Here is a 13,394-nt window from a genome sequence, read left to right on the forward strand (position 1 = left end):
TGATGCATAGGATACTAGAAAGAAACGGAGGTCCTCAATAGCATAAGTTGCGGCCTTATTGACTGTCTTAAAACAGAATTGTGATGATGCAACACCTCTGCTTACTGGGTGACTCCCCAGTATGTGAGGGTAAAATTCATATGCTAGCATGACACGTGCCTTCTTTGATTTGGTTCTGAAATGGCAGCGGTATCTCCATCCCATTCTCAGTGTTCCAGGCTTACCCCATCCCTTTGCGGCCCTCACTTGCAACATGTTGTTTTCATCCTCAGGCTTTTGCTCCCTCTGCCCTTCTGGATTCCCCTTCATGCCTTCCCTCAGCCCTCGTATAACTGTCGAGATGCAGCCCTATCTTTGCCGCATCTGCTGAGCTTGCCGGGTACAACTGATTGTTCTCTCTTTTATGTTATGTCCTTACGATACTTTATTCACTTCAGGTGTACAAGCAGCGAGCGGTACTTTTCTGTTCTTATTTTTTCATGTATTATAATATCTCTACTCCTACTAGAATGTAGGACAAAATGTTTCATTTGTATTTCCAGCTTCCCCTGGGTCTGTGCCTATGATTTGTTGCCTACAGTAAAGTTTTCTTGTCCCACCGATGGATGGACTGAGTGAGTGAGTGAACGAGTAAATGAATATGATGTTTTCTGAAGTTGGGTTTTTCTTTCTTTTTTTTTTTTTACTAGAAAGAAGCAACCAAACCGGCAATTGGAAAAAGAGAAAATCGTGTGGCTATTATTGAAAGTGCTCCACAAGACCAAACAAACAATGATAATTTGACTTGTGTTGACAGTGCACACCAGGATAATATACGTGGTAATTTAGTGACTATCTATGAATTCTTTCTAGCTTAAGCTCTGCTATAAACAAATCTAACATGTGTCGACCCAAATGTGATATTCACTTCTTTTAAGCATTCTTTCCTATCTTTTTTTGCAAAAGTATCCCCACTATTAACAACTGCTTCTTCTTGCAAACGCTTCGACCCCCTGAAATTCTTTTCTGCTATTACTTTTATGGAAATAAGCATGACTGAATGTGTATTTAAAATGCACAGTAATATACGTTCACATTAATGTACCTGTGACTCCATTTTATAGTTAAAAAGTCATCATTAGGATTAGGACAAGATGAAGATGAAGAATCACCTTGGGATTCTGAGGTACTGTCTTTCAGAATTATTATTATTATCAATGTTATTTACAAAATCACCATTCTGTGATGTTAAAACGAAAAGGGTGTGCTTTGACTTTACTTTCTCACCTCTGCATTTCCCCATACAAATCATTTTTTGATGGTTTATCCTATAATTAATAAACTAGCTATGTGGTTAATCTAATAAGACAGCGTAGTACAATTCTGCTAACTTGCAAGTTTCACTTTAGGAAGTCGGTGTAGAATAGTATAAAACACTAAGGCTTCCAAGTCTTAAGGAGTCAGTTTGGGATCTGAAGTGAAGTTTACCTAAAAGGTAAAGAATTATCCCCGGTCGACCTATACCCAAATGCATGACTCTGCGGTTTTTGTAGATGTGGAAATGTCCTAATGAGTTTCAGAAAGAAAGAGTTTGGATTGTAGGGTGTTTTTATAATTTGGAACTTGAGAAGATAATGCCTGGGACACCAAAGTATTATTATATTTGTAATGTCAGATAGATCTGCAAGAAACCGTTGCAATGAAGGAAGAGCATACTGAATAGTACTAATACGTAGGATTCTACTAACAGTAATCAGCTGAGCGCTGTTTTAATACAGGACAACTGTCTTGTTCAATTAAAACAGCATGCATTGAGTATCTTGCTAGGAACCATACTTGTAGTAGTACAAGTACAAAGTAATGGTGAGCTGATGCGAGGTGACAGCTGTTGAAAGAGATAAGAAAGGTGTGATCTTCTGATATAGGCAACTGCAGCCTAATGGTATATGCACTGTGTTTGAGGAAAGAACAGAATGGAATCCTGGATGGGTAACTCAATAGCTACAGAATCTTGGGAATAGTATAAAACACGTAGGCTTCCAAGTCATAAGGAATCAGTTTGGGTTCTGAAGTGAAGTTTACCTAAAAGCTAAAGAATTATTCCAGCTCGAACTATGCCCAAATGCATGATATTGTGCGTTCTGTGGATGTGTAAGTATCCTAATGAAATTCAGAAAGGAAGAATTTGGATTGTAGGGTTTGTTTGTAACTCGGAACTTTTAAGCATAATGTCTGGGACATCAAAGTATTATTATATTTGTATTGTCAAATAGATCTGCAAGGAACTTTTCTATGGTAGGAAAAGCATGGTGAATACTAATAATATGTTGGATTACACTAACAACAATTTGGCTGAGCGCTGCTTTACTATGTAACAACTGTCTTGTTCAGTTAAAATAGCATGCATTGAGCAACTTGATGGCAACTGTACTTGTAGTAATAGAAGTACAATGCAATGATGAGCTAATGTGAGGTGACAGCTTTGGAAAGAGACAGGAGGAGTGTGATCTTCTGATATAGGCAACTGCTGCCTACTGGCATAGACACTGCGTTTGACGATAAGAACACAGTAGAATCCTGCATGGGTCACTTACTAGCTGTGGGATCTTGGGGCAACTCCTTCTTAACCTGTCGGATGTCAGTGCCCTCATTTGTCATAATGGTACTAATGACTACCTTTGAGGTCTGTGGAATGCACAAATGTGGTAACAAATGTGAAAACACTTCGAAAACTGTAAAGGGTGCTATAGAATGTAAAACACAATGATCACAGTGAGATGCAGCGACTTATTAAATATCGGGGACACTTTTTGTAAACCTGTAGGACAATCAAATGGCAGTAGTGTCAAGAACAGAGTGGAAAAGTTAGAAGGGGCATGTGGATTTCTAACCTGGGGGATGTTAAGTTTCAGAGACTGTGATTGGCAATACCCTGTAGATGTGTAGTGTTTTGGTACTTGAGGCTTTGTTGGTGCGAGCTCAATGTTTTCACCTTGAGTAAATTTCTAGTTGGATACCAGCTGTGTGCTGGGCAGTTAGACACTGACTGGAGAAGTTCAGGGGACAGCTGTAGCTGTACAAGCAGAAAAACAAGTGAACGACAGTCCATTATAAGTCACTATGTCTGCGTCATTTAAGGAGAATGGAGAATGCTGGGTTAAAGAATATTGTCGGGGGTCGGGCATGGTTGTAGTTGGAATAGGAGTGGGAGTGGAATATCAGTGGTCAGGAAAGATCTTTGTGAGTGTGACAAAAACTGCCAAGTGAAGCATGAGAAGGAGCCAGTCGTGTGAAGATCTAGAAGCAAAACCTGCTGGACAGAGACTGCAATGGATCGCACCTGTCCATCATTGTATTCTAACGTCTTGGAATGGCCAGGAAGAGGAAGTGGGGTAACCATCATCAACCCATTTTTATACTTGTTGTTCTGTGTGGGAAAGAAGTAAAATGTGCATGGTAAGTGTCTGGTACATTTTAGATGATTATAATAAGTAAATGTTCTTATTTTTCCCTGATTACAAATTATTATACTTTTTTGAAAAGTTGCATAACTATATATATCATTTTTCCTATTATTTATTGACACATAATATAATGAAAAGTTTTTCTTATCTCTTTGCCACTTGGGTCAATGATTTTTTCTATCAAAATTTTTGTCAAATAACAGTTCGGTTTCTCCTAGCTCTTGTGGACCTAGATGAAGTAGGTTCTAAAATGTTCTGTTTAGACTCAGCTGGACATACACCAAGGTTTCTTACCATGTCAAGCAAGTATCTTGTTTTAGCACTAAAAAACAAAGCTGTGATTAGAAATATGTAACGGTTATATCAAGTGCACTTATCAAAGTATTAGGTTGTTGCGAAAGTAATTGGGGTTTCAAAGGTGAAGAACAAATTGCAAAATTGCAATTACATTTGCCCCAACCTAATATTTCCTTAGATACGTATTTTTCAAAAAATGCTTTTCTTGGAGGTAAGAACTTTTTAACATTTTCATCCTGAATTATTAACTAGAGATGGTATGAAGTGTCCATGAGTTACTAATCATCTTGTTTCCTAACCCCTTCAGACCAGCATTGAAGTGGAAGATCCTGTTCCTGAGGAAGCTGTAGGAAAGTACGGTGCGCAACCCTGCAGACCAGGTGCACTTTGTAACACCAATTTAATTTTGGGAAGCAGTACGCGCGGACATTTGGCATGCGTGCAATCTTCTCTTCCTCATTCCTTTTTTTTGTTACAAATTTAATTGAAGGATTTGACATAAGTAACGTGATGTCATTGTTGCTATCGAAGTTTGAGAGAAAAGACATCGACAGGAATAAGAAAATGAGATTTTAAAAGTGTGACTTCACTAAAATGTTTCTCCTCTTGTTTCGATACCCCAAAAAGTCCCAGTTTGGAACCCCTGTGCTTATTAGGGGTTCTCAGGGGTTAATTATCACACTGGAAGATATTTCCAGGGTTTCCAAATGGTTATTTGAATTTTGACGTTTGCCCAGAGTAAGCCTCAGTCGCTACCATGTCAATTGCGTTTTAACTTTACTTCCTCTTAGTGTTGTAACACTGATGCTCTTAAGCCAACCAGATGTTCTGATGAGCAGACACTGGCTGTGCGTGTACATGAACTTATGGAGTCTTTGATTATTAAAAATGAGAGAAGTAATTAATAGTAATGAATATCTGGTAGACACAGTCTTTGAAAACAGTATTTCTGAATCTTTTGTGCCCCGGGATTCTTTTATGCTATTAAAACTTATTGAGAATTCCAAAGTATTTTCTTTTGTCGGTGGTCTCCATTGATAGTTACAATATTAGACTTAAAACCTGAAAATTTTAAAATACGAGCACACACAGGCATGCATTCCTTGAGCCATTAGAGCTACGAGCCAGTCACCATCAGACCTATGATGTTACCATCAGAGCTGTGATATCACGGCTGTGGAGAACTCTACTGTACACTTAGAAGAGAATGAGAGTGAAAATGGCCAATGACAGTCAGTGTTTCTTTGAAATAGTTTTGACCTTTTCGGGCCCCTCGACTGACTGATCTTGGGACTTTAGGGATTCTCACAGGACATTGGAAACTACTGTTTTAAATGATATACGGGCTCCCTGGTTGTGAAGTGATAAAACAGTTTTAAAGCTTCTCTTCTACAGTTGTGGTTTTCTTTCACTTGTCTTTAAGATTTAAGGTGAGAATTTTGTTTAAAAAGCAAAAGGAAAATAAGTTTGCTATATATTCATTTTCTGTCTCATAGTTCACTGTACTCCTTGGAGCTAGTGTGGACCTAGTTTGATCGTATTTTTACTTGGAAACAACAAAGTCACCCAAGTCTGTCATTTGTCATATGAATTTCTGTTTATGGAAGGGTTAAAAAATGAATTCTGAAGATCTTGAAGCATTTAGAAAAGACTATTTTCTTATAATAAGTAGTTTCTAATTTGTAATAGTACCACGCTTTAAAAGCTTTTTTTCTAATCCCATGTTTGTCACACATATTTGAACTTAAGATAAGTGGTTAGACATGACTTTTGAGAACGACAAAAAAATTCACATCCGGCACCATGTTAACTATTAAGGAAAGCTTTAATTGGAAACACATTACATAATAGAAATTGCTGAGTGACAATAATGAATTAAACTTACCTATGAGAATGGCAATATAGGACACTTAAAATAAAATGTGCTCGGAAGGAGTAGTGTGTTCGGGGAAAAGGAGGGCGTGGGGCCGCTTCTCTGAAAAAGGAAGTTTTTCAAGATGGTCAACTTTGTGTTATTTTTACCTCCTAATAAATGAAAACTTTATTTTCAGCTTCTTCCAAATGGAATGCTACTTCTTTGACTTTCGATCATGGAACTTCTCAAAGATCCGGGGATTGGAAAGTTGGTGATAAAAGGCCGTTTGCATCACACTCAATGAGCAAACCTCTGTCAGCATCCACAGAGTTTGGACAGATGACCGTAATAGACAAACGAAAGAGTCAGATTGTAGGTGTGTTTCTGTTAGGTAATCATAGGCTCCATGACTTGTGTGAATCACCGCTGCCAGAAAACAGAGAAAGCAAAGAAGGAAATAAAGATACAGAAAGTGTTCAACCCCAGCCCACCTCTATGTAGCCCCATCATAGTTCTGACTTTCCAACAGTCATTTTGTGGCAAAATCTACTTGACGTTTACTCTGTTTATGCAACTTACAACCAAACAGAATGACTTTTAGCAAGACATTGGCATTCTTCCTGAAGCACAGTAACATATGGAAATAAGAAAGAGAATGAGGTGAAAGGGTGATTTCCTTTAGACTAGTATTTAGCGTACACTGGGGAGTGGGCAGCAGGATTATATGTACCACATAGGGACCAGATGGGCAAACTTCAGAAAGATCTAAAGATTGCCTAGTGAAACAAAACAGTTTTTTAGCTTTAGTTTTATAGCTCGGCATTCACAAGTATTGGTTATAACTTTATTCGATGTAACTGAAAAAGCACCTTTGAAACCAACAACCAAATATTTCTTGGATTTTCTATGGCATTATATAGTTTAGAATTGACTTTTGCAGCAGTATTGGGATTCATTGAGAATTTAGTGCATAGCACTTCCTTCTCAGCTGTGTCCGCAGTCTGTCTCCTCTTCTCTCCCTTCTTCCTTAAACCCCAGTGCTGAATCCTCAATGGTGAAAAGAAATTTTCAGAATAGTAGAGGAAAACATTTCAGCTATAAGGAAGGGTGTACACAGATAAATGCATCAGAAGTAACAGTCATTGTGGAAACAATGAATGACGTTGCAGTTGAATCTTAGGGTGTTGTTCAAAAGGTACAATTACGAGGTAGAGAACAGAGTATATAGTGCGATTCGATATGTTTGTCCTGTATTTCTAAATTGCGTTTTGTTTCTGATTGGTTTTCCATCGATGTTCAATGAACGAATTGGTGGATTCATTTTTGACACGTTTGTATGCCTTTTACTTTGTGACATATTACCCAAATGGTTTGTTGAAGTGTGAGCTAATTAGAAGTATTTCTTAAGTAAAGTAAAGTATTCAGGAAAAGATTACGCTTAATTTGAACTCTCAATTGATAAGATGTTATTTTCTGTATCTATAAAGATGATAGCTTTTATCTGACTGTTCTAAGTAGTTCGTTTTAACTAATATGTAGACTTGTCAGCAGGACAACACCTAGGAATGACATCGGAGGAAGGGCAAGCGAGGCTTGATGGAAATGAAAAGAACTACACACGTGTATGTAAAAATTAAGCTTAAATTTCTAGTATAATATGGTTTTCTGTGCTTTAATAATATAATAGAGTCCAATTGAAATTACCTTTCAAGCTAGCCTTTTCGAGTCACACGGTCATAATTGAATGATATGTATAACATTTGAACTAGTTAGAAAACTTAAAATATTGTTAGCATCTATACATATTCACAGCTCAACTTTATCCTTGAATTGAGGCAAAAAATAATAATAATAAAGTCCTGAATATTGTTTGCTCCTTTAATTTTTATAACTCCCTTACATAACAAAGAAAGTAACATCAAATATTGAATCACGTGATGAGACAGTTGAAATTATGAACCATGTGAAAATGATGGCCACTGATTCGGGCTCACGTGAAAGGAGTCAGTGGTTCAAAATGTGCAGTTCCCTATGGCTTGTCACTAAGGCCAAGGTTAGAGATGGATTCTTCCTTGTGACCTCTGTGTAATGGACGTCTGAGTCTACATTCAGAGAGAGAATGGGGTCATGCAATCAACTCAACTGACTTTTAAGAGAATCACGCTTTCCAGGATGGGACCTTTGGTTATTAGGGCACAAACAATAACTTTCTAATTTCTTTCATTTCAGTGTAGGAAATCAGTAAATGTGACTTAATTTTTGATCTGCTCTTATTAGTGGGTGTTGAATAAGTTAGAATTGGATGCAACAGATAACTATGTCAATGTATAACACTATCATAGTGTATAATTTGTATTAATATGTAGGAATTTACTTCTCTTACTGATTGATGTTAATGATGTGGGCTCCTAATTAAAGTTTGCCTATTCTCCAGTTATTAATCTTTAAAAGATATTCTTAAATTCACTATAGGGGCTCACTATTTAAGATGTGGTGTGGTGAACTATTTTAAGTGAGGAAGCCTCTGTGACATTAAAAATCATTTACTATTTCATTTTTGGGGTGGGTTTAACATATAAGCGATTGTTTAGTGCAAACGGTGACAAAATTAGTTTTGCGGGTTCATGTTTTTCTTCTAATTTAGACTAAGGCAACTTATTTTTCACTCTCTAGTTACAATCCAATAATTTAGGAATAAGTAAACGTAGATTAAGATTTTTAACAGTTAAATTTTAGTTACATTCTAATTTTTCTTTGTTCATATTCGATTCTCTAGGTTGTACAAAAGGAAAACGACATGCAGAGGCCACTTTCTCAAGAACAGGACAACAGAATATTAGAAGATGCAATTCTGACCAATTGCCTTCAACAACAAAAGGAGACAAAAATAAATCTTAAGAAAATGAATTCTGAGGTATTTTGTTTAGTTATTTTCAAATACGTGTGTGCGTATTTGTGTATGGACATATTTTGAAAACCAATGTTGTACCTATGGGAATTCTAGAGGATGTTAAAGGTGTGTGTGTGTGTGTGTGTGTGTATTTTAGGGGAAGTGAGATTTTCCGTCCATTGCAATAAATGATACTCTTGACTGAAATCCATTTATGTCCAACAATCAAGTAGTGACGTTCCCAATGTCTCATCTATAGGGGAGGCTTTCAATACTTTTTACGTGGTTCAATGAGCTTTTTACAATCTCAAATCTATTGCTACTGAGAACAGAAGTTTCAGTTTGAGGCAGGGATTTCATCCCCTTGCTGTGTTAGCAGAGAGGTTAGTTTTCACTTCCACTGATTGTAAGGAGTAGAAGCATAGCCAGGTCAGAGACCATCTTTTAGATCTCCTTGTCCTGCTTTTGAGAAAAGTAACAAGTTGCTCCCAGTAGAGTCCTACTTCAGTACTAGGAACTTTTGAAGATATTGGATGCCACGATACATACTTAGTGATAATTTAGCGGTGAGTATTTTATTCAAAGAAGTCAGTGTATTTTCCCCTATTTCACATTTATTTCTCCTTTCAACATCATGAAAGGGAAATAACACTTATTGCAGCAGCAAATAATCTCACTATTTTCTAAGAAGAGCTCTATAATTTTTAGCTTATTTTCCCTGAGTATTTTGAAATCTAAGGCGTCTTTTGAATTTATATGTTTACACTAGAAGAGCAGCAAGCATACTATTGTAGAGTCCAAAGTCCTGGGGAAAATCCTGACCTTGCTCCTCTTTTTAATCATTCTGTTCGAGATTGTGATAACGAAATGAGTTCATTGATGTATAAAGAAGTGCTTAGCGCAATGCCTAGATTTATCAGTGATTAGTAGATTTAATCTCATAGGTGACTCTGAAAATATTAGAAAAGTAAAATATATTTTGAGTATTCCTGGAAAAAAAATTCTAGGAAATGTAATCAGTCCAAATATATGCAGAGTGAATACTCTTACTGTGGGATAGGTGTATATTCAGACAGTAACCTCTATTTTAAAATGTAGTCAAACTTCTTACTCTTTTATTTCATGCCTTCTGGGTTTGCTGCCTTTCCAGTTCTGAGACTCTTAAAATTCTCTTATGATTTTAAAGTTCTCTTTTTCACTTTCATGGATTCAGCATCTTACATTAAATTTTTTTTTAACTTTGGGGAATTTATGCTTGTATAAAGTTGGAGGTTTGCATTCAATGTTGTATTTTTCCAATGGGATATCCACTTATTGCAACCTTTTCATTATATAAACATTTAGGTTCTTCTTTAATTTCAGACGATATCATGATATGCCGTTTCATTGAGTGCTAGCTACAAGTCTCCTTTGTTTTACTTAGGTTTCTGAGAGTTACGAAAAAGAAAAAGACCTGTTGTGTGAAAATCAGATGATGCGGGATGAAATCGCCATACTAAGACTGCAACTGGACACACTGAAACCTCAGAATCAGGAAATGGAAAAAAAATACTTTGAGGACACTGCAAATGTAAAACAAAAGGATGACCGTCTTCAAAAGACGATAAAACTGAATGACAAAACAGTAACAAAAACAATATTTGAATATAACAGACAGCTTAATGTTCCAACAGCCGAGAATACAATGCTGAACTCTCAACTGGAGAATGAAAGTCGAAGCAAAGAAAGATTGAAAATAGAAGCGGAATCCGACCTTTATATGCTGGCTAGTGCTTCTCTCCATCATTATGAGCTTTGTAAGCAATTAATAAGACACCTACGAAATGCTTTCCAGGGATTAAGAGATGAATGCTTGCATTTCATGGACAAAATCAGGTTTGCTAGGTGTAACCTAAAAGAAAACACTGAGATTCTTTTTCAGCAACTTTCTAAAGCTCAAAGTAAATCCAATAGCTTAGACACAGAGCTCCCTCACACTAGATATGCTGTCAGAGACAGGACATTGGTTTTTGAACCTGTACTGAAAGACCCAAACCAAACTCAGTGTCAAGAGGAAAAAATTGAACACGTGCATCAAAGGAAACAAGGAAAAGTGAGCACATATACTGGAGAGCCGGACTCCCCAAAGGAGAAAGGTTCTGACCTGCAAAGTGGAAAGATGCTTCTTCCACGGCAACTGGGTGATGCGTTCAACAAAAGTGACAATAAGGAAAACTCAGGAATGAATATTCAAGAGCAGCTTCAGCAGCTCAAAAAAGCGCTTCAAGCTGTATTTGAAAAACAAGATCGTATGTTGAAAGAGGAACATCAGGATTTTGTCAACAAATTGAATCACTTGAATGGAAGAATGTGCCAGTATAAAAAGGATAAATCAGAAAGAGAAGTAAGTATCCAGAAAGATAGTTTTCAAATTTCCTGAAAGAAAATTCAGTGTTCAAATATTTGATGATGGCTAAATGTTGCAAACTAGCTGAATATTAAAAATACATAGATTACAAATGTATTTGCTCTAACAGCTTAAAAGCATACATTGTATCCAGCCAATAAAACTTAGACCTGTGAGGTGCTTTCCTGTGAGTAAGGCATTGTGTTGACTATGAAATTTTAAGGTATAAATTGTTGATAGATACACATTGATATGAATGATTTAGTCTTAGACCGCTTCACTAATCATTTTCATCTTTCTGTTACCACATTGCAGTACCATTATGAAGCAGATAAATGGAAATGCTCCTATGCAAACAGAGTTTTTAGAGATAAGGGTTCAATTAAGTGGATTACCTAGACAGTTAATTCTAGATTTCCCCCATGAACTGAAGTGTAGATGCTGTCCCTTTCCCTCAGTAGTTTCTTCCACATTTTAGTTGGTATAATTTTGTTTTTATTCATGTCAATTTGATATAAATTGGAACTATTTCAGTCTCAAATAATGTATTCTTATGAACTGTGACCTCTTTAAAGGCAGCTAATTTTTCATGAAATCATAATTTGGGACAAATGTGAGGAGTTCTATCAAAACTCTACTTGATTTAATCTTCCCACTGCTATGAATAATAGTCTCTGAATATTTTTACAAATTCATATTTCTCATCGCAAGGCCCATTTACTATCATTTGGACATAAGTTTGTCCATTTCAAAGAGAATTGCAGCGGTCTCTGATTTATTAATTTGGCATTGGGTCTCCATTTTCAGACGAGTGAGGGGTGGCAGGATTCATGTGTAGCAGGAAGGGAGGTCCAGGCCGTGTTACCTGGGGCCCTGAAGACCAGTGGAATGAGTCGCTTTTCTTCTAAGATACAGGAATCTGTTGGAAGGTTGTGAGCAGTGGACTGCATACGTGAGGACCTGTGAAGTCAATTTAAACCTGTGGTAAAAAAGGGGGAAAACATTCCACAATGTAGAATTGACTACCACTAGTCCCACCGACATACCTAGCTCCCCTTGAGATGTCAGGAGATTGTTAAGCTTTGCAGCTTCATCAGGGGAAGTGGAGAGTGGAGCTGAATCTGTTGTTCAAGTAACCTACGTAATAGTGAGTGGGCAGCAGGATCACACCTTCTGTGTCTTACCCAGATTCAGTAAACAGAATTTGTCCAAAAGAAGAAAAGAAGGTGAACTGATGCGTGGGGTGATCTTTTTCAAGCTATGTATTGTATTAATATGTTAGAGTTAGCAAATTTTAACGTAATTTAATAGATGGGATTATAAAATCACTAACAGAATCATCTTCCTAGGTGGTTGGGAGACAACTTCAACGAGAGCTACCGGACACCATAAAAAAACTGCCTAAGTCAGAGGCTTCACTGCAGGTTAGATCACATCAGCATATGAATTCAGAAGCTGAGACGCAGGATTTCAAGACATTAGAGCAACTCCCAAGTCAGGTATGTGTGAAATGTAACCTGTCAACAGTTCATCGATAGTTGATTAATATAAAGTGTTTTAGGATGCTGATTTTCAAGGCAGCTCTCTTTTGTGTTTTCCTTGTACTTAATTTATTATAATTTTATTATCTTTATAATGCACTTCTTCCTTAAATTCTGGCTTCCATCCTGCTATTTGCATTGTATGTGTTTGTAGTCTATACCCTTGGTAACGTTGAGAAATAGGCAGAGTTCCTCATAGAAATCGAGAGACTTTTTTCCTACTAAACAATCTTTTGTAGTGATAGCTCCATGACCACGATGAGCAGCCATTTAAGATCAGAAGATAATGTTTACTAGCACAATTCAGACATTTGTCTTATTTCTTATCATCGCTTTTGTGAACGGTTACAGCATTGGCATATGTTTCATGGACTTCAGACTGACTTGTACAGAAAGTTCATTATACAAACCAGTTGAAGTAGGCATTTCCTTCATTTTGTTTTCATTTTAGAAATATTTTAAAAGTATAGAAATACGTAGATCATTATATTATGCACACCCACAATAGAGAATTAAGAAAATAATCTAGGTTTACTATTGTTTTTTTTCTTTTTAATCTTCATTGGGATGCAATTCCCATATCATATTTCAGCCATTTAAAATATACAATTCAATGTCTCTTGTTACATTCAGAGAATTGTGGAACTATCACCACAATTATAGAACATTTCCATGACCCCCAAAAGAAACCCCACATCACTTAGCTGTCACCCGTCTTCCTGTCTCTCCCAGCCTCAGGCAACCACCAATGTACTTTCTGTCTCTATAGATTTGCCTATTTTGGATGTTTCATGTAAATGGAATCACAAGATACGAGGTCCTTTGTGACTGGCTTCTTTCACGTAACATCTCATTTCCAGGGTTCAACCGTGTTGTGGCACATATCAATTGTTAGCTATTTCTTCCTATTGCCCAACATTACTTCACTTTGTGGACAAAATACTTACCCATTCATCAGTTGATGGGACTTTGTGTTGTTTCC

General features: G+C 36.8%; 1 protein-coding gene across 1 annotated transcript in view; it reads left to right on the forward strand.

Annotated features, from left to right (window-relative positions):
* Positions 1-13,394, forward strand: part of LOC148759145 (ankyrin repeat domain-containing protein 26-like) — a 123,974-nt gene that overhangs the window by 97,345 nt on the left and 13,235 nt on the right. The window contains exons 9-11 of the mRNA XM_088793048.1: positions 8,402-8,509; positions 9,909-10,868; positions 12,221-12,370. Of these exons, the coding sequence (XP_088649174.1) occupies positions 8,402-8,509; positions 9,909-10,868; positions 12,221-12,370 (1,218 nt within the window). The remainder of the gene's footprint in view (positions 1-8,401; positions 8,510-9,908; positions 10,869-12,220; positions 12,371-13,394) is intronic.

The sequence above is a fragment of the Rhinolophus sinicus genome, chromosome 1 (assembly GCF_057876585.1).
Source record: "Rhinolophus sinicus isolate RSI-liver-muscle chromosome 1, RSI-T2T, whole genome shotgun sequence".
NCBI lineage: Eukaryota > Metazoa > Chordata > Mammalia > Chiroptera > Rhinolophidae > Rhinolophus > Rhinolophus sinicus.